At 37.1% G+C, this 27,196-nt stretch overlaps 1 protein-coding gene across 1 annotated transcript in view; it reads right to left on the bottom strand.

Annotated features, from left to right (window-relative positions):
- LOC149088771 (uncharacterized) overlaps positions 1–20,589 on the bottom strand; it is a 61,815-nt gene extending 41,226 nt beyond the window's left edge. The window contains exon 1 of the mRNA XM_089249914.1: positions 20,321–20,589. Within this exon, the coding sequence (XP_089106040.1) occupies positions 20,321–20,429 (109 nt within the window). The 5' untranslated portion in view covers positions 20,430–20,589. The remainder of the gene's footprint in view (positions 1–20,320) is intronic.
- Positions 20,590–27,196: the final 6,607 nt, after the last annotated feature.

Here is a 27,196-nt window from a genome sequence, read left to right as displayed (position 1 = left end):
AATTTTTTCTCAAATTTCCTTTCGTTCAAATTTTTTCACTCGATGAAGTTCGACCTTGAGCTTTCTTCCGCTGGTAAGGTCGAAAGAATAAAGAAGCCATAGCCGGAGAAGGGTCGATTGTATTCCCGCCAAGAGGTTCTATAGGGATTCCATGCGATTCGGCCGTCACGTAATCACCCATACATACCCCTAGAGCAGCGGTTCTCAACCTTTTTTGACTCGCGGAGCCCTTTTTAGTAGAAAAATTCTATGGCGGAGCCCCGTAGGCCCATTTTTTAATTATTCATTGAAGTTACTGATTTATTTTTACTATTTAAAAATATTTATAACTTCTTTAAATTTTACTGGTTTTTTTTATATTTCTGCGAGCGACCGCGGAGCCCCTGGAGAGTGCACAAGGGCTCCACGGAGCACCGGTTGAGAACCGCTGCCCTAGAGCATAAGGGCACATGTGTAAATTTTTTGCGAAAGAGAGGGACAAAAATGTACACCTTTCAGTTTTTTGATAAAGCATAAGCCATTGAATAAGATGCTAGTTTTCTAGCCCTTGTTTTTTTTTAACTACAGTCCTGAAACACGCCAGCTTGAGGTGTACCATAAAATGACCGGATCTTCGAAGAAAAAAAGATATTTTCGGTAAGTGAAAATTTTAAATTTTTAGAATAGGTGGGTTAAGAAAATTAATTCTATTACTTCTGTAGCACATCTGGGGTTTTCCGAGAGAATGAAGTTGCATTCGTTTGCGGACTCACTGATTATGGCATTAACAGGGGCTTCCTCAGTGTGAGGCTAACAGGGCTCAGGACGATTCTCATCATCTTTTAATTTTTCACTCTACAATTCACTATAGTGGGGCCTAAAAGTATGAAAAATGGCAGCAAACCCCCCCCCCCCCCCAAAACAAATCTAGCTTAAAAGCGCTGCTGCAGAAGGTGAGCATTTGAACATGGTATATATCTATGAAAATATAGGCCTCGGCCCAATCTAATAATTTAAAGGCTTTATAATTTGAAATCTTTCAGGTGCGAATAAATAAGTACCTAAATTAAACATAAGTGGATCCCGCTTTGAACGAGAGATATGCGTATCAGCGAAAGATGGGACCACGAAAATGAATCGTACTAAGTGGGAAAAGGTTCTAAGAGCAGTGCCGCAACCAGATGCTTTGTCAGCATCTTAGTGCCTCTTGTAATGTTAAAGGGCAGGTAAAGGTTGGAATTCCCGCCCCCTCCCGGTCCAGCGTCCGAGGTACCAAACCCTCCTGCTGCTCCTTCTATGTTTTGGGTCTCAAGAACGTTATAAGCGGAATCCACTATATAAAATTGATTATGTGGTGTCAGATGTTCTGGGGGAATTAAATTTAACCATGAGAAGAATCTTTTCTTCAGAAAATGGGTGGCGTAAATTATTTCTAATGACAAGTTGAAATTACATCCTTTGTCCTAAGTTCATAATACGTTTTTATATATCCATTTGTAAATAATAGTCAACAAACTGAGCTTCTACATAAGGAGATAAAAAGGCCTTTCTAGTGGCACATCAAGTAATTTTTCAAGTTCATCTTCAGGTTTTTACGTAGTCTTTTAATGTAGATCCCAGGTACTTGAAAAGCTTCCGATACTTTCAATGGTCCCATCTCTATTTTTTTACCGCTATTTTACATCTTTTTCATTTTAATCTTGTTCCACGTCTTTCTTTGCGACATCTGAAAGAAAAAAAAAACCTACTTCGAAAGTGTTCGTAATATCACCTAGGGCGATAATGGGAACACTCAAGAGGGCGATATTGGGAACCTAACTCTCAAACATGGCGGCCTCCACCCCAAAATCGAATCGCAAACCAAGAAACAAACTACACTAAAATGCAGCCTATTACGGTCGCTATCACTGCCTCAAATGATATAACGCTATCACTTGACTTTACTGATTATATTAAAAGTAATGAAACGTGTTTATTAACTCATCGTACACAATAATAAGAAAAATTCCCAGATAAAAGAAAAAACAACACAGGTGCGTCTAGTTTCCACAAACAACTGAAGGAGAAAGTTTCGTAGTTCCGGTAGTAACTACCAGCATTAATCAGGAAACAGTGGTAGACGATATTAGGAACATAGGGTATATATATAATTGGGCTCCCCTACCCTAATACACATTGTGTGTGTGCGTGTCTATTTTTTCCCCCATAAAACCCTGTTTGCCGGTTTTTGCCCTGGTTTTTACCAGTTTTTCCCACTGTCCCGACGAAAATACCCTTTTGCCGGCAAAATGCCCAACCCTGATTAATACATGCAAGAACGTGTGTGTGTGTGCAAATGTATTTATATTGTCAAGTTCAATGATGCTTGTTTCATGTTATACTAGTGCTGCGGTCCTACTTCCATATTTTGAAGTGAAAATGGCAAATACCTGAACTTTCATGAAAATAAAAAGAATTACTTAGATATTCTTGATAACCCTAGGAGCCCTAGTTAACGCATTCAAATGCTTCCTCTGAATTCACTAGCCGTCCTATGTAAATCATTCTAGGCACCGATGGAGTGGGGTTTTTTTTTTAAGTTCCGTGCACGCAGATAAGTTCGCTCTCGGTGATGAGGAGGTACTACTCGAAACCCCGCATAGCAAATTCTTCTAAGTAACCTAGGCATGACAACATGGTGGTCTACCATGCATGTAATGTATGACAAAAGAACTCAACAGGGCGAACACATTGAAAATGCAAGTCCACATAACCCGAACTTAGAAAACTTTAAAGTACCAATACAATTGAGTAGGCCTACTGACCTTTTTCGGACTGATCGAGTAGGCCGCTCTTTCGATTTTCAAGGTCCTTTCCGTCACTAGTGAGGAAGGTATAGGCTTCACATTCTTAATTTTTCTGACGATGAGGCGTGTAAAGAAGCAACACTTTCTTCGAAAGCCAAACATGACTTCCAAGATTATCTTTTCACTGAATAAGGTACACGTTGTACATGCACATCGTAAATATTCTTCTGGGGAAATTTTTAAAAAACTGGTGCACGCCGGAAAGTGTCCACCGAAGACAGCCGTCTTTGAATTCCCTTCCCTCACCCACCCATAAGAGGGTCATTCAAGTATTACGTCAGCATCGGGGGGGGGGGGGTATCGGATTTGCTGACTTTTGATGACAAAGGGGGTTTGAAGGTTGCTTACGTCATCAACCACCCCTTTTTGAAGATATAGAATATTCTAAGCTGCTGACGAAATTCTGCTGACAAGAGGGGGGGGGGGGGGAGGTCAAAAATGGCAGAAAATCTGCTTACGTAATACTTGAATAGCCCCTAATCGAACAGTATGAAAAAACGGAAAAATAGATATCTGACGGAATTGGGAAGTTCATAATAAAAATCCATTGAAACGAGGGGGAAAAGGCAGTTCAAATGTGTATATAATGTACTTTTTTAAAAAATGATCGTTGCCAGACAGTGGTATGCCCTAGTGATTGATGATGACACCCTCCCCCGCAGAAAATTCCAGCTGCTCTCACCACTTGACTGATCTCATTTCGCTAGTACTCTCACGCAGATTTAGGTTAGAACAGAGTTTTCCCCGTCAGCTTAACTTTTTCACTTGATAGCATAACTATTAAAAAAGTGCTCAATTTACAACACCCCGAGTTAATATACTGCTAAAGGCAGTATAAAAAAAAAATAGGTGGCTGCTTTGTCATCGACGCGGCAACAATTTTAAACGTGTGCGTCTGAACACGGCTTCCATACACACCACCTTATAATATAAATACGAGGAATGTGATCTGGTAACCAAAACCGAAAATATATTCACACAAAACCACAACCAAACTCAGGGATTAAAAATGAGATTGGAATTTTAAATATCTCACAGCACCCCTACTCTTAATAAAGGCATTTCAGCAGCAAGTGTTCTGGAGACATTGATCACAGTCGCATTACTACGTTTATCATATTTTTATCCTCAAAAGCCCCGTTCACATGTGCAGGATTGGGGGGTCACTTTGGTGATAATTACCGGCATGGAAACTTTTTCCCCCTCGTAGGGAAAAAAAGGTGGGAGAGAAGCTCATCAAAAAAAAAAAGTCCATCTTTCTTGGGGTGGATTGGTGGTCGACATCGACCTTCTCTGCCATAATCCTTTGCGCCGCGAAAACTGCTGTAAGCTACTTCGTCAGCCATCTTGAATCAACCACTTCCGTTCAACTAAACGTCACGTGAATGATTTGTAGCGAAAATCCCCGTTACTGGGAACTTCCCGGAATGTTTTATTGCACATGTGAACGGGACTAAAATGTAAAACGGATCACACACAGGGAATCACTGCCTTAACATTTCCTTTGAAGGAAATAAAAACTTGGAATCATCATATGAAACATCGAGTCTAATAGATTTAAAACTGCGAGAATACCGGTAAAAAAAATTTCCCCCTCTCATAAATTCCATAATCCCATTAAAAAAATCGTAACGGAATAAATGCACGGACTGGTTCCTTGTAAAAAGTGCATATACTGTGGATTAAAAAAAAAACACCACTCTCTCTCAACATTTTTTTTCCTTGTTAAATTGATGCTTATGTAGGTTTTTAGTACAGATAGTTTTTTTTTTTCTTCGTTTTTCACTCGGCGAACACTTGTTCTACGTGCTGGTATTACGGCAACTATTTGGCAGATTTTTCGCTGATATCACCGTCAAAATAAACGACATGGCCAGACGTAACACAAGGAAAATAGAATAATACAAACGCATGCTCATTGAACAAGATAAAAAAAAAAAAAAGCCATGAAAGCACACAATCTGAACTTCCTGCTGCTCGAGTTTTTTTTATTGAATCGCAAGCGAGTTTTCCCTTCGTTAAGGTAAATTCGAGCTACACAAAAATTCAAAATCAGATTGGATGAAAATCTAGTTTAATGAATTTCTTTCAGAATTCAATATACTAGAACACTTCCCCCCCCCCCAATAGAACCTTGAAAATCCAATACGAGTTCGCGGAAAACTACAGAAAGAATGACTGCAGGCATCACAAATGCTGCGTTCTAACAGCGAATCCTGCTGCAACCTTAGATAAGAGGCCTTCCTTCAAGAGGAGCTGGCAGGAAGGACGAGAGGAAGGAAGGCGAGATCCGAATTGGCTTCTCGATTCCAATGCTATTCTTATGTACAAATCTTCCCCCGAATAGTACACGTTTCTGAGATGTGCCCGGAAAAATGATGGCGCGGCTATAACACCAGCGATAAAAAAAACATAACCAGAGCTTTAGGGAAAACAAGGGATGCTCTACCTCTATTTACACATAAAAACACTAAAACCGCAGAGAGAAAGGAATACAAAAATTGAATGATCTGAAACCGTTTCCCAATCTTTTTTTCTCTTTGCCCCACCTGAAAATCTTGTAGAATCTTGATGTCCCCAATTAAAAGACACGGGGGGGATGAAAAGAAATTGTAAAAAGATATATTGAAAAAAATCTTTAAATGCGTTTTCAATATATTTCTTTTGTGAATTTGAAACACTTTTTGAAAGTTGAAAATAAAACTTTTTAAGAGATTCTCTCTGTGCTCTTCTGAAACCGTAATTTAACCTGTACGCTCCCTCTCCCCCCCCCCCCCGCTACCCGCAGAATCCACGTGGAGGAAGCCCGAAACCTGAAAAGCTCTATAATCTGTCTAAAGCGCGAGTTTTAGACCTTTAAGATAGCGCGGGGGAAAAAATCCATGAAGGCTTTTTCGCCAAAAAAAGTCATGGTGGGATTTTGATTCTAGCAGTAGCGTCTTAATGGGTAAACATTACGAGGTCCAGGTCTTCAAGGCAACTAGGGAGCCCTACATTATTGGAGAATTTTAATTATTCTATGCGAGATCTGTTTCTCATTCAATATGAACTTTCTCATTGATACTTAAATTAGTTCAATAAATATAACATTTCAATAATTTGTAAATTATGTTTTTCATTGGATATGAATTTCATTAATTCGGAAATTATCCTTAACTTAAATTTTCCTTAAACATGGATTTTCCTTAATTCTGCAATTATTTTCCCACTAAATATGAATTTTTTTATCAACTTTGAGAAATTATTTTTTCATCAAATATGAATTTTTATAAATCATAATTGCTCCCTTAAAAAAATCAAATCCCTCCCCCCGATAAAAATCATTGCTCCCTCACCCGTGGGCCCAACGTTGGGAATCACAGATCTAAAATAACAGTGAAACCTCGATATAATGGCACTTCTGCGGAACAAGAAAAAATATCGTTGTACAGGGATTATCGTTATATTGACAGGCAGCAGTTTAACATTAGACTATAGAGATTTCCAAACAAAACTTGAAAAAATATCGTAGTAAAGAGATTTATCACTATATCGAGTATCGTTGTAGCGAGGTTTCACTGAACATAGGAGGTCATATAATACAGCAAAGAAAGCGCACACACACACGCTAGGAGCTTTCACTTATACCGTGTCGGAATCAGTGTCCGCAATAAGCATCAAAATTAAAATCTTAAAATTGAGGAGTGAAAATACTTCAAATTTTAGGAAATTTTTTTAGTCTTTCTCTTAAATTTCTCTTTTCAGATTTCTCTATTTTTCACAAAAACAAAGCTTCTAGTTTCACAAAAAAAAACTAGCCCTTAAAATTTCAGACAGGAATGAAATAATTACTCTTGATTAAAGATATTTTTTCGGATAACACTGGTGGGAATATGCAAAAAATTACATCTCGATATGAATTTTGTTTTGAAAAACAGAACGAATATGAAAAATTGGATCGATCTGATTTAACACGAACGAACAAGGGTTGTCAAACTCAAACACTGATACATGTTAAATAAATATTAAAATAAAATAATTTTTTTATACTAACGATAATTTGCTAAGATTAAATGACAAATTAATATTTTTCTTCTAATGAAACAATAGCTGGCTGCAAAACAAGAAAAGGGTGGGGGAAACAGCTGCTACTACGTTTCCAAGAGGGAAAAAAACCGAAGTGTGGAGACGAGAGAAACGCCGTTTACAGGAAGTTATTCCTGAAAGGGACGCATTTTAGGCATTTGGAGAAAACAACTTCCCGGTAAACAAATGTCACTTGATTCTATATTTGATGTATTCAAAAAAAAAAGGCCAGCCCATGGTCGTCGTCCTATATCCTCAAGTAGCATTCAGGGAAAATAAATCCGTTTGCAGTCAATTTGCCATGCATTATTTAAGATCTTATAAGCGGTTTATATCTTTTTTTTTTATGGATCGGACTTGAAGAGAAAACAGTTTCGGTAGTGATAACGACTCAAAGAAATATCCGAAACTCTTACTCAAGAGATGAGGAAAAACACGTCTTTATTCATCTGAATGGTCTCCATTTCCTCGTAAAGAATGATATAATACAGATTATTTATTCGATTGTATTAGAGCCAATGAAAATGCATTTGATTTGTATGATCACTGAATTATTGCGCATTATTCATGTTGAGGGCATTCACGTAATCTAAAACGGATCCAAAAACTGCAGAGCACTGAAATATAATGAACCATTTATCGGAAAAAAATCACTTTGGAGTCATTGGAGCGAAAATCAGACTTGTGGAGTCATTACAGCGAGTTTTTACCGCGAATTCAGAATATAGGGCTTAGGCCGGTATTACACTATAAAAGTTTGATAAAATCCCTTTTATAAAACTTGAAAAATCTAACATATCTTACATTCTAGAAAATTCAACCGGTGGCCTTATTGGCTGCATTTTTCAAGTTTTATAAAAGGACTTTCACCAAACTTTTATAGTGTAATACCGGCCTAAGAAACGGGAGAATAAAACTAACGAGAAACTACATTTCTTCTTTGGAAAAAACAATACTTATTATTGACGAAATAAAATCTCGTAATTCTTTGAACCGGGAGGTAGCAGTAAACTTTTTTGTATGTTCAATTCGTTGGTTACACCAGTATTTCTCAAAATGTGAATCGTGGCTCTTAACCCTTTAATACATGACATATACCTTTAATGCATGACACATCTTCACATATGCCTCTTATTTTCGCACTGACAAGGCCAGAAATTTTGTAAAATTGATTTCTCAATGGAAAACTTTCCCTATACCCGTTAGTTTGCACCTGCTGAAAATCAGAAAAAGCACACTTCTAATTTTAAAAAATATGGAATTTGGGGGAGGGGGGGAGGGTTAGTGATCTTTAATTGCCGCTTAAAGGGTCAAGGGCGTCGCGACGAGTTGTTGACATTGATGAATACCTATTTAGTGCTTTGAAGTGGTTTTAGACTATTCTGGAAAGCCACGGATAAACGTCATAGTAAGGGAGTCGCAGGGGACAAAAGTTTGAGAACCAATAGCCTACACTAGTTTCTCAAAGTTTGCGTCGCGACTCCTAAGGGCGTCACCAACCCTTTTTGAGGGGCGTCGCGGCGAGCTGGAGACATTAAGATATTAATTGACGTGTTCACAACCGTAGTAGACTAAGTCCATTTATCTTCATTATGGATAATAAGGAATTAAAGTTTTTGATAGATAATTAATTCAGTTCAAGTGATGTAAAGGAATTAAATATGTCAAAGTTCATTTTAAAATATTTTTTTAGTGCCCTGCTTTTAGAAATAATAAATCAGTATTTTGGTAATAAATTTAGTGTCTTTCTTGAATAACTTTTTACTTAATATAAGTTATATTTTTTCATAATATAACTTTTTAAATTATGAAAATTTCTTGACTTTGAAATATTTTCATTAGGTATATTTAAACTACAAATCAATTATAATGAATAAAAAGTGTTACCATTTGTCGTAAATCAATCACTGTACAAAATATCATCCTCAATTTTAGAGGAAGTAGCTTGGAACCTAGTATTTGCCTCCACTGGAAGATTCTGAAATATACATGATGTATAGATGGAATGTATAGGAGAAGATCCATCATCTTTCTTTTTGGCCAAAGTGATCCTTCTATAGTCCGCGTACAATGCATTTTGACTACATGAGATAAAGCAAGCACCTTTCGCCACGAAACTGCTTCTCCAAATTTATTTTTCGAAAAGGTAGATCCTCTCATTGCGAGTTTCTTTGAACTTTTAGATCTCGTTTAGTTTCAAGACTTTTTCTAGTGATTCCATCATTTTCTGTTAAAAGCTTCATGTATATGTCACACCGTAATTTACATGTATGTGTATATGTTTATTTAAAGTGTCAATTAAATTTTGTGCTGAAAACTTTTTAATAGAATTTCTCTTTTACGGAGATCTTACGCTTTGCCGCACATTCCTCTACATCAGGGGTAGCCAACCTTTTCCCAAGCCGTGCCACAATCATGATTATTTACAACGCTCGTGTTACTCTACGAATTTTAACACCGAGACCATACGTCCCGTTTTTATGGGACATGAGCATTCTCAACGTTCCTGCAGAATATTGTTCGACTGTCTTCTAATTTTCCTAAAAATTCCAGTGTACCACTCTTTTGAGTTCTAAATTTTTTTTTGAACGAATAATTTAAATTTTATCCTGTTTAATCAAACGATTTTTTTATTTTATCAAATTTTAGTTAAAGATGAAAAATTGATTAGAAACGCATTGAATAGAAAGTCATGACATAGTTATTATTTTAAGAGGGGCCTGCTACACTAATAATATAGGTTTGGCAACCTATAATTTTTGAAAAGCGTTCGCGGGTTGGCCACCTCTGCTCTACCATACATGTCATACATCCTCCGAATGGAAAGATAAGGGTGAAAGTACTTTCTATTAGGATTATCTTTTCTGGAATAGTGACATTGATAGGCTGGAAATGACTGTGATCAATAATGTCTGTAATGTCAATTTTGTTTCCATGAGTATCTCTGCCTCTAGAGTCTGAATAAGGATTGCATCACATCATCCACTTCAAACATCTATAAACACATCACCAGCTAAGTTGCAATATTAGGTACCTACCGTTGACAATATTATCATCTGATGATTCATATGATGAATCAGGAACATATTCCTCTCCAAAAGACTCAAAATCACAACTCATTTTGACTTGAAAATAACCAATATAATGAAAAATAGCAAACGAGGCAATCAAATTTCTAACCAAAAATGAACTTGGTTCAGTACGGCTGTGAAAGTTTTATGTATTACTTCACCAGCTGTGAAAATAAACGTCACCCGTGAGAAAGTAGGTGAACTACGAACTTAGCTCACTATGGCAGGAAACAGAACAGACATTGCTGCACCCCGAGCTAACTATAACAATTTTTGTAAAAAATGAACTTGGTCTTTTATGGTTGTGAACCCCTCAATTTCTGTGCCTATTTACGCTTTGATGTGTTTCTTTTTTAAGTGAAAATATCTACTGAACTGTTCTGAGGAGCCGCAGATGACCTATAAATTGGGCAAGGGAGCCACAGTTGACATAAGTCTATGAACCACTGGCCTACGCCCATACACAAAAGCACCCGTACAGCTACTGACTTGAGCTCTAACTTTAACATGATGCCAAACACGAATGAGGTGTTTGATTAGTGTAAATGATATTGTTCTCACTTCACTTTTTCTTCAGGTTATCATTTACACACTAATCAAACACCTCATTCGACAAGCACAGACCTCATTCAAGCACAAGCACCGATCATTATTTTGTGCTTCAATCACGCAAGCAACATGTTGAAGACATCTGCTCTACACAACATTCAATCACACGTGCAAATTCCAGCCTGCATCTGTGGCCTGCAGCAATGAAAATGTAATTATATATTCATTACGTAATAGTACTTATATATAACTCCTTGTACAACTATCAAACACTCCACGACTGCGTGGAAACAACGATAATTTGGTAGCATTACTCGAAAAATTGCATTATTATACCGAGACCACCACTATATTTGTAAATTACCAAGTAATAATGACGGACGGTGATCCCACATCACAGTACGAGAGACAACCATAAAAAAAATCGTGACATTGATCGCAAAATCACGCATGACAAGAGCAATCAGCTGGTGTGCGACTGTGTACGCTGCTGCCTTTCTAACGTCAATAGATGCAAAATTACGTCAAGAAACGCCCCGACTAGCAGCTGTTTCGCTGAAAAAAAAAATGTTCACATGATACACACATGCACATTAAACTAATACTTTCCTGAAAAAAAATATTTCCCCCTTCGTCCAAGGAAAAAAGTCGTTAATGCATTCGCCCGTATTTTTTCATACGCATTCATAAAAATTCACAAAACTTATCTTTCAAAACTCTGGAAAATTTTTAGCAATACGATACAAAGATACTCGTATTTGAAAAACTTCACACCAAAGTAGTCTTTGCCTATTAAAAGCATCAAATTATGGGGTTTTTTTACATATTTCTCCTAATGGGGTTTTGGAGCGCATAAAATTAGACTGTGCGCACATACAATAAGGGTTTTGCTTTCTCACGTCACTTCGTTTTTCCCCGTCTGTAGGTCAGTTCAAATCCATCACGAAAATGAACGAAATGCCCTCAAAATTCGGGAGTGAACAAACACATATTACAACTATAAAAATGAATATAGTCTGGCGCGCACACACAAAAAGAGATTTACTCGAAACTCAGACCGGCCTTAAAATAGCGCAACAGAACAGTGAAAAGAGCCAGACTATGAAAGTGCCAAAACCAGTGAAATAAAACGATTCGAAAAAAAATAAAAAAGGAACAAATAAAACTCAGCTGCAAATGGAGTACATCGACGAAGGGCCGGTTTGCAATAGGCAAATTGATATGATCGAGACGGCGGCGGCGCAAACCGTTAGTTCCGTGAGCGGATAAAATAGAAAATTAAGAGAAAAAAAGTCTTTATCCTTTCAAATGATCTAGCAAAAAAGAACTAGCTGACCTACTTCGAAACAAGCTGGGAAGCATGCTCTGTGTTTTAGGGCGGACTTTCCCTTCAAAAGAAAAAACTATCAAATGAAAACCAGGTGAAAACTGCTCAAAAGAAAAATTTTTCTTCTCTCTCAAATGAATATGAAAAAGGAAAAATTGACATAGCTATAGCTTCCTCTAATATGTAATGATATTGAGACGGGATACATATACAACCCGACAAGGAACTTGTTTCTTTACAATCAGTATGGCTAACGACTCATCATTTTCCAGAATTCATAACACTTCATAAATTTACATAAAAACTGATGCGAAGGCCACATTATTTCCCGACTCAAACGTGTCTATTCCTTTTAAAAATAAATTACCTTATCAACATTTCAACAAAAAAGTATCAGCCGCAAGCTTTAATCTTTCGGAGCATTACAATCCGGGATGTAAGCAATATAATAGAATCCGGAATATTCGGCCTAATGTGACGGAAGGGCAGACCAGATAACAAAAAAAGCTGGATAGGCCAGAGTTCTATAAATGCTACCCCACCCATACCATTAAAAACATCCTTTACAAAACCCACTCTTACTCATATTTCCTAACTTCCAGTACAGTCCAGTACTTTATAAATGTTTATGTAATGGACAATTGTACAATAGCGTAAGCAGGACTTTCTTGGAGGGGGTGGGGGTTCATGTTTCCCCCCCCCCAAAGTTTTTTACTGCAAAAATACATCATCCCTAACCTCCCTATCCTGGCGTGCGTACGCATACGGTATTGTACGCTTTAAAAATTAATTACAGAAAAAGTAAGTCCAGGAATAACAATATTGTACACATTTTAAAATAAATTTGATAATACTCAATTGCAGGGAATATAAAATCACGTAAACTGTACAGTATACGAATACGCAAACTTTTAAAACTGAATTACTAAAATTATTCAAATTTATAATACCGTTCATTGATAAATGATTACACTAATTCATAACACCTGGAACGTCTTGACAAAGTAAATTATTCCTCATTTTATCACGGGGAATTATTTAACCAGGCCGGATAGTGGAATGTACTGTATTTCCGCAATTTCTCAATCTCCTAGAGAAAGTCATTACCCTAAGCGTTTTCCATCCCACCCGTTTTTTTTCTCTCATTTGATATAAAAAAAAACTGCATGGTGTTATAAAATAAAAACGAGCTCTTCTACACACAAGCAATAAGGGTCTACAAATGACTTCTGATGGCACGTAGCACAATAAAGGAATCTTTAAAGTTTTTTTTTCTTATTGTTTTATTTTAAATTGGTACGTGTCTAGACGCTCCATGAATGTCTACACCGATTCACATGCACTAGTTTTGGTTTCGCGGTAGAATTTACCGAACAATGAACCGAATGCATATAACAAGACCTGTGCGTGTCAAGACACTGACGACGTGACTACCTCCACCTGTGTTTAAAAAAAAAAGAACAAAAAGTGTCCTGTTAGTCGACTTGTAATCGAAACCGGCAAGCATGCTAGTTACGTAACACGGAAACGCTCTGCTAATTGCGATTATGCACGTAATATCAGTTGGGCTTGAAAACTGGAGTCACCGAAATACCTGGGTAACCTCCGACTTAAGAAATGTCTAGTCCGTTGGATTTCAACAATGATAGGAATAAGGAACAAAATGAAGTTTTCGCGAAAAAATATTTTCAGATTTATGTGACTCAAAAATTGATGTACACGCATGAATCAAAGTGAAACCTGAACGAAAAATGTATTTTAAGGACCTGTATTAGCGATAGAGTCGTACCGTTAATTACAGGGTCTTAGGCATTGCCCCTACGAGGTTACGGCCTTGATTATTAGTACAGTAGCTGATATACATCTGGAAATGGCCTGAAAAAAAATGTCCTGCGATAAAGGTAATCATCTCATGATAACCATAATAAAGCAATTTCAAATTCGATATCTTATCAAAGTAAGGAAACTAAGATTTGAATGCAGTAGTTTTTTCAGCCTTGAACAGCAATATCATTTTTCTTTTCACCTCCTTTTTCACGAAAATGAAATCAATACTAATGAATGAAGAATGTTACTTTTAATACGAATTCGTTATTTCTTTCTCTTAGCAATAATGGATAAACAAAGAACTTTTTTAGAAATAAATATGAGTAAAAAAAAAATTCCCATCGGTATAAACGTTCAAGATAAAGCTTTCCTAGAATCTCATCTCAACTAGTTTTTGCAGGATTTCTACGAAATACTTGCTGCGGGTGCACAATCGCGACCACACATTAAAAAAGAACTGAACGTAAAAAGAAAAAAAAAATTTTTGATCCGCCACATCAGAATGGAGGCGGCAGCATTCACTGCCATCTTGAGCAAGGGTTAAGCTTTGGAATCTGAGTTCAAAAACAAGTTCCAAATTTGTATTTCATTCTCATTTCTGTATCCAGCATTTTGCCGTTCAATAATTGCTAAATTCAATTACAAAAAATCATCAATGATGTTGAATAGGACGTTTTTTCCCAAAGCGGGTTGATATCACCATCCCTCCCTCCTCCTTCCCGGTGGATGCTGGGACGGTCCAAGGAGACAGTTGAAGTTATGGATAGTGTAGGAACAAGGTTTGACAAATTCCAAGGGCCAGATCGCCATGGCGACTATAAAATCGGTATTGACGCCTAAAATTTTCAATTTGTGACTGCCAAATTGGAATGTATGAATAATACAAAATTTTCTGATTTCATGAAGGTGTCTCTTTTGACATGGGAAAAGGATATAAAAAATCCCGGAAAGAATGAAAAAACATTACTTGGGACAGTTTTTGTTGAAATTAAAATCTTTCTTAGCTCTTAAGAAATTTGGCCGGTGCTTGAAATTTTGATTCTGTACAATATAATTCCCTATGGTATGCTCAAGAAAAGAGGCACGAGCAATATATTTTCTTTTGAGAAGGGTTGGCAGCACAAATAAGTTCAGAGGATACTGGTTCAGACAAAGTCCTAAAATACAAATGTGTAAATAAAGAATGCTCAATCATTCACGATTTATTTTGAAGCTCGTCCTTTGTACTAAAAAAATTCGCAAGTTCCATGTAGTTCAGCAAACGATACGCAAATCAATTTTTTATTGTAGCCCCCCCCCCCTTATTTAAACACAAATACAAAGGCCACAACAGACCAAATTCCCAACGAGGTGGCTGAAAAAAAAGATGCCCATAAAAAATACGGATGTCGAATACACATCTAAACTATATAAAAAATACAGCAACCCAATAAGAGCAATAAAAAACCTATAATTCTGATAAAATATAAACATACTACCCATAAAAAATTATAGTTGTCTCATAACATCTGAATATGATGTCATTAAGGTCATTCTACACATTACTGATGCAAAGCTATTGAAAAAATTTAATTGTTTTGAAAAAACTTGCTTAGAGCTTTTAGACATTATCAGGGATGTAAGTGCCCCTCATCCGTTTTGGAGCAGCAAAATTCCATTTTTGGAGCGGAAATTTTGAAAATGGAACAGGACTAAAAATGAACTATATCTGCAATATAAGGAGTAATTTTTCTGTGAAATGCCAAAAATGGTTGGAACGTATAATTCTAAATATATTTCCTTCACAAATTAAAGTTCATTCAAATTTTTTCTGAAGTATGTTATCTGTCACTGGCTAAAGCATTACTGAAATGATGAATAGAAATTATATTGATTAGACTTTTTCCAAATCATAAACCATGCATACCGAAAGCATAGGCAGCAAGAATTTCTGCTGCTCGAACACTAAAATCTTTAGTCATTCTGCTATAGTAAAAAAAAGTGCAGAATATAATAAGGCTTTTCATGGAAAAAGAGTTAGCTTCTCACGGAATTTAAAGATATGATTAAATTTAAAAACAAAATACAAAAGAGAAAAATATGAATACCCATCATTTACTTAAACAATTTCTCAACGTAATGCCATGTTAATAGATTAAAAGTGGTTTTTTTTTCTGCTGTTTTATCAACTGAAGCCTGTTACAATATTTTCTATATGAACCATGAGTCGCTTTCAGAAGTTCAGCGCATCTCAATGGAAAATTAAAAAATTTTCATACCCTTGAACGTAAGATTTTGGATGTCTTATTCCATTAATGCATTGGATGGACAGATTTTTCAATGTTTAAGCAGACATTCGTTAACACTGAACTGCCTTTCACTGTCTGCGTTACCCTGTTCCATACTCTGAAAGAGATCTCAGCAACGGGATAAGTCCAGTGGCAAAGTTCTGGCGTTCATTCATTCATTCATTGCCTGTGTTACCATGTGCTAAAGATAAAAAAGCCTTCACCAAAACTGGCAAAATTTTGAACTTTGAGCTGCTTTCAAGGTTACAAAGTTCAAATATGTCTGCCCAATATCTATCTATTCTTTGAACTGATGTCACTACTTGCAGTTCTTTGCATTGTAGTGCAACCCATTCATCACACAGAGTTGATAGTTCTGTGGATGATACTATGTAAAGCAACATCCCAGCAATAATTTTAATTAGATAGAGAGCAATTCTCTGTACGATATGAAGAGCAAGTAACGAGAAAAGAGGGTGTGAACATTTCATTCTCTAAAAGATGTTTTGGAAAGATAGGTCATTTATATATAAGGGGCCTTTCAAGTATTATGCAAGCAAATTTTTAACCATTTTTTATAACCATATTTTTTAACCATATTTTAACCATAACCCCCCCCCCCTTTGTCAGCAAAATTTCGTCATCAGCTCTGCCCTGCTGAATCCTAACTCATATTTTCATAAAGGGTGGTTGATGACGTAAGCATTATCCAAACCCCCCCCCCCGTCATCTAAAGTCAGCAAATCGGAAACCTTCTCTCCCCCAATGCCCATCGATGACGACGTAATACATGAACGGCCCCTAATGGGTATCTCACAGAAGTTATTGAGCATGCTCCTAGTACAAACTTCTTCCTTTGACTATTGTTAAGAGCAGACGGTAGCATGCCCCCCACCACCACCAAAGCAGGGGCGGACCATGCGGCCATATTGGGCGCCGCTCTAGGAGGGGCGCCAAATCCGGGTTGGAAAAGCGAAAAACACTGTCTACCAAAAATAGGTTCCGCATGGGCAGGATCGAGCCATCCCCGTTCGCAAAATCGGGATTTTCACGATGTGAAATTGTCTCACGATCATCACTTTTTACCGTTATTTTCAGTATATAACCCGCAGGAACTGTCTCTAAAATCGTAAAATTCTGCATATAGCCCTTCATTCAGGGACTTTGATAGCCCGCGGGTAATACCAATAACAGTATAGGACTTTGTACTTCAAAGTAGTAGAACTACTTTCCAAGGTCACGAGATAGCGCAATTATGGTAGATGGCGGGAAGTAAAAAAAGAAAAAAAATTGTACAGAGGTTTCGCCCTCCGTACTTTTTTCCTTGTCTCTGAAAGGCGGCGTCCCGTGAACAAAACTTTCATGCTTCCTTTTCTTAAATTCCGGGCGGTTGACGCGCTGTAGTGCGTTAGCGATACCCATGGGAGGATATACCCATGGGCGGACCCCAAAGGTGAAGTTGACTGATCTAATGCATATATGTATAGATGAATCTACATCATCTTGCCCCCCAGCAATAATGGCCGTGCCCCCCCCCCCTCCCCCAGACTTTCAAGTCTATCACCGCCTATAGCGGTACCTCCACCACAAATAAGAATTGGCGCAAATGGGCAGGGATTCGGAGCCTTAGCGCACCGTGTAGCAAGAGAACCATTTCAGTGTAGTTTGACACAGCTCTTGCATCACTGATACATTAAAAAAAATTGGGGTTGGCTGTGATATAGACAAGGCCATAAGTTTTGACATGAATACATTCTTTGTGCCTTGAATCATGTTGTAAGCACTGACACAATGAAATTGGTATCATCAGATTTGTCTGAAATATCTAACAGACAATGTGTTAACTTCCCCAGATATAACTTAAACAATTTAAATTCAAAGAGGTATTAAAACTAAAGTAGTTGGTTAGATGTGTTCTCCCATCCTATCATTACAGGGTTTAAGCTACGGTCGTATTTTTCGCAAAATGCAAAAGAAAATCTTAGAATGCAGAAGTGGCAGCCACTTTCACAAAAATGCATACAGGAGGTACGGAACGAGTAGACATCCAACCATCAATCATTACATTAGCATTGTAGCATTTTGCTAAAGCTTTTCTCCCCATTTTTAATTTTTTGCGAAAGTAATTTTTTTATCTAGCTTAAACCCTGTACCATTATTCCTTTGTTCATTATGGCCTATACTAAAACCATAAAAATGATTGCTTCTCCAAGGCCCAAAGACAATGTCTTGAGTCAATGGTCATAGGAGGTGGACTTAAGTGATAGTGACCGGGAGACATCCAGGCTCTGTCACGCTATGCACATTGTCCCAGGAAACTGTGGTGCCTGCGACAAACCTAATTTATTGTAGCTAGAACAAAATTTATATACATGAGCAGGTGTGTAGTTTATTTATACACATTGCCGTGAAAATAGATGATTGCAAAAATGATAGTGGCAAATGAATCACAGGTTATAAATCACATAATTCTTCATAATTGCAAATAGATCTTAATAACTGATGTAATTTCAACAGCTAAGTAACTAAAAGTGCAGGGGGGGGGGGGGAATCCGCTGTTAATAGTTTACCTTAAAAAAAATTTGCCTGCATTTTTCTTTTTACTTTTAATTATCATGCACCAAATAGAAAGGCAGCCTTAACAGCATAGATGAATACTGGGATGGGGAATCCCGTTCTCGTAAAAATTTGTCTTATTCCCATAGGCAGGACAGTGGAGCAAGAAAATCCACCTCCCTGTTTACTATTAATCCCTCAGCCTCTGTTCAAAGAGCCAGTATTCCTTTACAGCCCACCCCCCCCCCCCAAGGTAAAATAGTCTAGTGGTAGTCATCTTCTAACGAATCGGTATATGTTGGAAAGTGTGCACATGTTGTGAACCTAACATGGGTTTTTTTCTGTGTAATGCTTGTCATAGAGCTGCCATCTCTGCCACCAACTTCTCCAACTATGAGTGAAGTGCAATGATTGAATAATTGTATCGTTATAGGCCTGCTGCTCTCTGCGGCGAGACTTTTTAGAAGGTAGATTGGCTCACATACGCTCCTTGAACTTGGGAACCACAGTAAACCTAACTTCAGCCAACCACCACTGTGGCAACGGTGGGATTCGAACCCAGATCCTTGCAATGCAAATTCGTCACTATGACCACTTGACCACCACAGCGGCTTGTACAAAATACTGTGGGAAAGCCTAACACCTTGGACTTTGATACCATCAATTTAAATCAATGAATCCTATGCTTTCAATGATATACGTATGACCATGCCAACAAAGATTTGTGTGGGTAGGCACGATATACAATAAAACCCCCTCACATGTAGTCGCCCCTCTTTTATAAACCAAATAATAATTTCCCCTCATATAATACGCACTCAGACTTAGGTACACACACAGTTACATTTCCGGCACAACTCACTAGGTAATAAATCGCCCATAGATGGCGATAGACCCGAGTTGTTCTCGGTTTGAAAGAAAGACCTTCAAGTCTATCTCTACCTGTAAGCTGTGTTCACCAATAGGAATCTAGATGTATGATTAATGCGTGAAAAATAAATTTTACTCCTCCAAATTCAGTTGTAGAGTGAAAGTACGCCTTTAAATTTTATAGGTAACACGTTTTTTTTAACGTTTCCATTTTATAGGTCACGTTTAAAAAGAAATACGATAAACATGTTGGGGTAAATCGAGACGCTATCCATACTTAGAATAAGACAACCATAAATACATTATGGCCCATTGTATAGTATTTTATCATGTGTATATATTGTTTATAATTTTTGTGATTGGGTTGCTGTATTTTTGAAATATATGACATCCATATTTGTTATGGGCATTTTGCGGCGTTGTATTTGTATTTTCTTAATTCTCTCTCACCAAAATTTTGGAGACCAGTAAAATTACTTTTCAAAGTTATACTTTCTGAAAGCTCTGTCTCTCTCTATACGTTCAAATAATAATAACCACATTCAATTGAAGTAAAGATGAAATTTTAATGTACGAATATTTCATGGGACAAATCCCAAATCATAACCTAACTCAATCGAAGCGAAATGAATGAAATGTCCCAATACAAGAGACAAGTAAAAGGAAAGAAGTATTCGCAATGACAACCATTGTTGTTTCTAAAATAGTTCCAATTGAATGTTTTCTAAACCACTCAATTTTATTTACAGCTTACCATATGTTACAGCAACAACATTCAAGGAGGGGTGTGAAACCACAGCAATATATACATTAATCACCCGAAAAAAAATACATCATATAGAAAATAACTCTAATTGAATGAGGGTAACATGTCGCGAAAAATTCGGTTTCCATAATTAGAGTAATCAAAATATGTAATGAGGGGAAACATGGGGAGAAAAAAAAAAAATCTTTTCTACTCACATCTAATTGTGTGGTACTCTGAATGTCCTTTCTGATGAAAGCTTTTGCCCAATGTTATCTCTCTTTCGACGCCATCGGTTAAGCCAAGCTTTTCTAAAATATTTGACATTACGACATTTAAAATGTCCGTCTAGTCGGTGATAACCGGGTCAGCAGCATTTAAGCACATTGCAAGACCTTCCTCCATGTGCGCACAGCACTTTTATGATATGATACAATATGCACGGCGCTAGCTCGCTTGCGGTGAACGAATCCTGCTCAATCCCCTTCTCTTTTTCTTTTTTTATTACGGAAATCCAGGTGTAACCGCAAGAGGGCAGCACTCCAGCGAGAATAGTAATTTTGTTTACTTACATTTGCAAGGCTCTTCTAAGATGGAGAGAACTCCATTGGCGGGGCAAATATGATGTGATCGTATGACATGTTTCAAGTTGTATTTTGTTTTCCTTCTCATTGAAGTGTTCCCTTTTTCCATGTTTTTCAACGAACTTCATTTCAAATTGCTTCACTCAAATCATGGATCACATTCATTTGACTATGATAGCAGATTGATTGCAGTAGCTTTCCACGACCCGCAAAAACAGCTCTAGGAAACACTGCTCTTGGATATCGAAAAAAATTGTTCAGGAAAACCGCATGAAAGCGGAATATATTGTGTTTTTGGAGCTATTCGAGCCCAGGAATCTGAGTTCTTTATTCAGCAAAGCCGACAAAATCAACTGGATGAGAAGTTCAGTTTTTATTTTATCGTATAAGGAGACGTCCGAAATCAAAAACCCTTTAAAAGTCGATAAGAGGCGAAAAGGGAATTATAGTCACCACGAATAAGGCAAATACACGAAAAATACAAACTCCTAATGCATTTAGACACACAATGGGTGCGGTCTTCAGAGGAAAAATATATATATATTCAACCAATAATCATGCTGACCGAGGATCCCACTGGGGTTGAATACCAAATTTTAACTCTCGGTTGCTCAGCGAAAAAAAGTATGTTTGTTTACTTCAAATGTCGTGGTCAGAATGAAATGGAGAGCCTGCATGTGATGCTAATGCAGCGTTCTGATTGGGCGCTTGCGGGATGGAGCTACCGATTGATTTAATCAAATTTTCTCGGAAAATTTAGGACGCAGCATTAATATCACCCTCAAGCTCTCCGCTTCATTCTGACCACGACGTTTAAAGTGAACAGACATATTTTTTCTGCTGACCAACCGACAGTTAAGATTTGATTTTCAACCCAAATAGGATCTTCGGCCAGCGTTGTTAATGGTTAAATATTTGTTGTTGTTTTTTTCTCTGAAGACGATACCCATTGTATGTCATTTTTGTATTTTTCATGTATTTGCCTTATTCGTTGGAGACTTCTTATTATTCTTGTGCAAAGTTTACCTAATCTTCCAGGGAATTTCAACTGTTAGATTCATACTGTTGGTGATGCCATCTAACTAGATTAAAAATGACTATTTGGGTGATGATATATTTTGGAAAGAGCAGAATTTTTTTTTCACTTGGTTCAGTTCTTTTCTTTTTTCTTCACGTTAAGAAACGTCGAAACCAGAGAAAATTAAAAGCAGACGAGAGGGAATTCCTAATGTTTATTTATATTGTTAGTTTGGCTGCAATAATTAAATATGATTCATATTTGAATTTAATCACCATATATGGTGATAAAGTTTGGAAAGAGCAGAATTTTTCATTGAATTCAGTTCCCTACGTGCGAAGCACACAAACTCAGCTGTATAAACAGTTCGGTTCTTTTTCCCGCTCATAAGGAGGCACCCAAAACAAAGAACTTCAGGAAAAGCAGAGTAGAGGTGAATTGGTAATTCTCAATGTTCACAATAACATTCGGAATTCATTATATATTGTTGGTGCTGTCACCTAACTCGCAATTGAACATGACTTATGAGGTGATGGTAAAGCCGGGTTTTCCTAGGTGGTTTTCTGTGCAACGTGAATCGCCCAGCGTTACATGTCGTCCATTCAGCAAGAAAACAGGTTCGACTGTTTTCCTACAGAGCGCAACAAGCCTCACGCCAGCGTTTTACGTCAGGTGTGATTGACCAACTGCTTCTGTAGGAGTCAAATGTGTCGTGCGTTTTTCACCGACCTTCTCATTTTTGTTTTCTATCACTTCCCCTCAAACCGGAGCATGCAGACGACCGTGGCCCCCATAAGGGGTGGGCTGACAAGGCTCCAGCCCTGGGGTCCGGGAGGACTTTTATCATTTTTTGTTTTTTACGCTGCTATAAATTTATCATAAAGGGGGCCCTGCTTCAGAATGTGGGAGCCATGCAGACGACAGAGTAGCTGATGCTAAGGTCAGGTCATACTATACAGCCGCACTGCTAGGACATGCAAGATACATGAGTGAAGCTAGGAAAACACAAACGCGCAGTGTGATTACGTAACACGTATCTGTCGACGCGAAATGATACAGTTCGGTTCACATGACGCAAAAAACTCACTTCTAGAAAAACCCAACGTGACTCGGAGAACACGCACACACACACACACACAATTCCCCCGTTATTATCCCGGCATCCATGATAATTCCACAATTAATGAAAGATAATTTCAGCATTGATGGAAGGAAACAGTCTAGAATAAATGAGAGATATAATTCCAGAATGAAAAGGAAAGATAATTCCAAAATTAATGAAAGCGATAAAATTTCAACATTAATGAAACATAATTCCAGTATGATGAAAGTGATAATTCCAAAATTAATGAAAGAAAAACTCTAGAATTAATTAAAGAGTTAATTCCAAAATCAATGAAAGAGGTAATTTCAGCATTAATGAAGTGCCACTGTAATACAGCTAAACCATTTCTCTGCATTTAATGTTTTTCCCAACTTTCCTCCGTTTTTGGAATTTGAATATCTCAATGAATATTCCACTTAGAAATGTGGAACTTTTTTAATTTAATTGGGCGAAACAGAGCAACAATTTTTTTTATTGGGTTTTGGGGAACACTGGGTGGGACTGTGTAAAAAGTTAATTTTTTTAATTTTAATTATACAATGCCTTGCAATATGAATGACATATCTGAATACTACATGTTATTTGGATACTTTTTAATTGGAAGCATGCCTCTAGAATCAACGGTTCACCAGTAAAATACCATATGCACCCTGTATATATAAAAGGAAGAAAGAACAAATAGGTGAGGGCGAAAGAGAAATCTACTGTTCTATTTTTCCCCTTCTATTCCTAACATGCAAACAAGAAAATATTTTACATTTATCGCTGATACTTCAAACACAGATCATCCAAATTTGTTGCCAAAAGCTTGTATGTGGAAGGGTAACTCTTTCCCAAACTGTCATTATGAATGATCTTGGTTGTTTTAGAGCTCAAAAGTCTATTTCCCTCCCTCTCCTGAGTTCCACCTTTTTGAACAACTGGAAATTATTCTTGAAAAATTTTATAACACACATTCTATTCTTATCTCCGGAGACTGGAATCTTCCCGGCATTGACTGGAAAAATATGGAATCCCTGTCCAGCAATCACGGAATTATAACAAAGTCCTAGATATCTTCCTTAAATTTAACTTGGTCCAATCCATTTTTGAACCCACAAGAACCATCCTCTACTCCAGCTCTACCCTAGATCTCATTGCTTACCTCCAATCGAATTTCAATCCTTTCCACCTCCATCTTTGAGGATTGTTCCGACCATAATATCCCAGTCATTAACTTTTCCCTCCGCCACTCTATCCCATCCTACAAACTCGCCCCTAAACGTAATTTCAACAAGGCAAATTATCCACTTATGCAAAATATTTTTCGCTCTCACTTCAATGATTTCTTATCCATATCCTCTTCTAACAATATCCACACCCTCTGGACCTCTTTTAAATGTATTATAGACAAATGATTAACTACAGTTCCAATTAAAAATGTTTCTCCTAAGTCTTTTTTTAATCCGTGGATCACCACAGATATTATTCATTTAAAGAGGAAAATCCGCCGAATCGCCTTCAAATATAAAACCAACAAATCCAATTCACTCAAATCCATAATTTCAGCCTCCACCCGAGACCTCAGAATTTCAGTCCAAAAGTCCAGATACCTCTCTCATTCTCTACCCCATTACTTAAAAACCAATCCAACAAAATTCTGGAGTTACCTTAGACCTAAATCTGTTGGTCCCACTTCCCTGAGAAGTTCAAATAAATATACATTTTCTCCTTCAGAGATGGCTACCGAATTCAATTTAGCTTTCTGCTCGGTTTTCTCAATAGACCCCTCTCCTCCCCAATACTCTTTTTTTGATTCTATCCACAACTCACCCCCTATATCCTTCTCCAAACAAGGTATCCTAAAACTTTTGAAAAAACTGAAACCCCATTCTGTTGGCCCTGACGACATCCCAAATTCTATTCTTAAATTCTGTGCTGATGAAGTCGCCGACTATCTTTTAATCCTGTTCAATGTTTCACTAAATTCTGCTACCCTCCCGAACGACTGGAAAATCAATAAAATTATTCCTATCCACAAAACGGGTCCACTTTCCAATCCCCTTAACTACAGGCCAATAGCAATCACCTCCTCCTGCTGTAAAATCTTCGAACATATTGTAGCAAAAGAAATCTGTATCCACTTAGACTCCATCAGCTTCTTTTTCCCCAACCAACACGGCTTTAGGCAATCTCTCTCTACTACCTCCCAACTGGCCCTCTTCATCCACGACCTCTCTAAAGCCATTGATAAAAACCTACAAACTGATATCGTATTCCTAGATTTCTCTAAAGCCTTTGATAAAGTTCCCCACGATAAACTTCTCCTCAAACTCTCCCGCCTTGGCCTTAACGTTCAATTACTTAATTGGGTGGAGGCTTTCCTAAAACACCGTAAACAGTTTGTTCATTTTAATGATCATAACTCATCATCCGCCTCCGAGTCTGGGACCCCTCAAGGATCGGTCCTCTCCCCGTTACTTTTCCTAATTTATATCAATGACCTTCCTCAATCCCTCAACTGCACCACTAAACTTTTTGCTGATGACTGTGTAATTTACCGTATCATTCACCATCAATCTGATCAAGAACTTCTCCAACATAACCTGGCTTCCATCGCCGACTGGTGTTCCCTATGGCAAATACCAATGAATATCTCAAAAATGGTTCACATGAAAGTTACCCGTAAACTTCTTCCTCTTGAATACTCCTACTCCATCAATCATTTACCGTTATCCCAAGTTTCTCATATCAAATACCTTGGTGTCATTATTTCAGCCGACCTACGTTGGAACAAACACATCGACTACATTTACCAGAAGTGTCTTAGCAAACTTTTCTTCCCCCGCGCAATCTTAAACACTCTACTCGGGATATCAGACTTCTCTGTTACCAAACTTATATCTCCCCCGTCCTCTCCTACGCCGCTGAAATCTGGGACCCTTACCCCTCCAGTAATACAGACAAACTTGAATCAATTCAAAATAAATCCGCCCGATTTGTTCACGACTGCTGGTCATCTTTCATTTTTGTGTCCGAACTTAAAAATTAACTTCATCTCCTCCCTCTCTCTACTCATCTCATTTCTCGATTAACATTGCTTTAAATTTTCCATGGTCAGTTCAACATAGATACTTCTGGTATCTTAGCCAAACCATCCTACATCTCTAGAAGACTCGACCATTCCCTTAAAATAAAGCCTATTTCTGCTTCCACTGACTGCTTTAAATACAGCTTCTTTCCTCATACCATTGGTGAATGGAACAAACTCCCAAGCTCTATTGTTGATCTCCCTCTATCACTAGTTTTTTATCCAACATCAAACAATATCTTTGTCATTCTCAATTGCATCCTCTTGTATAGGCCCAAGGGCCAACAATATTGTATAAATAAATAAATAAAAGATAAGTGTTTCCTTAATTTTGCTTGTCTACGCCACTGACATCCCCAGTAGCACAACGATATAGTACAATATCTGGACCATATCATTATATATCGAAATGTCAGAGGAATATCAGATGTCATAACTATGATATAGAACGATCTCGTCCTATATGGTGCAAATTATTTATGATATTAATTGATCAAGTCTAATTTTTCAGTCGAAAATGTATTCCATGTGAATAATCTCTACTTTGAAGGACAACAACTTGGGACCATAAATTATTTTAATATAGTTTGAAAAACATAGATCTATATCGTGAACCTGACAAAGATCTATATCAGATTCTTGATATAGATCTATCAAAGACGACATAGCTCTATATCGTGAACCTGACAAAGATATATATCAGATACACAATATGCTGATATATCAACATATCGTGTGTCTTTAAATAAAAATATTGCCTTAAAATAAAAATTTGTGGAAAATTTAAAGTCGAGCGTACAATTTTTTATTTGAATGGAAATTAAAAACGTTTGAATGAATAATTTTTCATATGAAATTTTGATTTTAATAGGATTAATTATGTTGACATATCAAAATCATTTCATCAGTTATAATTGAATCCTTACTGTGTATGTTTTACATCGTAGATGTTGGTATTTTAGCAAGGTTGGTTGAGGAGCAAGAACTTATCCACCGTAATTCTAATTGCCACTTTATAATTGCAGATATTTTTTAATTAAAAAAAAATTTGCTCTTGTTTTTGTTGTATATGTGTGTGTTTTTCTTAAAATTATTCATTATTTATTTTTTTCCTTATTATTATTTTAAATAAATAATTAATATACTACACAATACATTAATTTGTTTCTTGTGTTTTTTGTATTATATATAATTTCCTTAATTATAATATAATTTTTCAATTATCCGCCTCAAAATGATAAATATGTCTCACAATTTCTATTTTGTAATTTTTCTGCATACATGAAAATGAAAATTTGATTGAAAATACAAGTAAAA

Source organism: Pholcus phalangioides, unplaced genomic scaffold (genome assembly GCF_987345545.1).
Source record: "Pholcus phalangioides strain wild (caught in Gottingen) unplaced genomic scaffold, Ppha-v1.0 ptg000003l_1, whole genome shotgun sequence".
In the NCBI taxonomy this organism is placed as follows: Eukaryota; Metazoa; Arthropoda; class Arachnida; order Araneae; family Pholcidae; genus Pholcus; species Pholcus phalangioides.
Note: the sequence above shows the minus strand (reverse complement) of the source record. Positions and strands in the feature narration are given on the sequence as shown.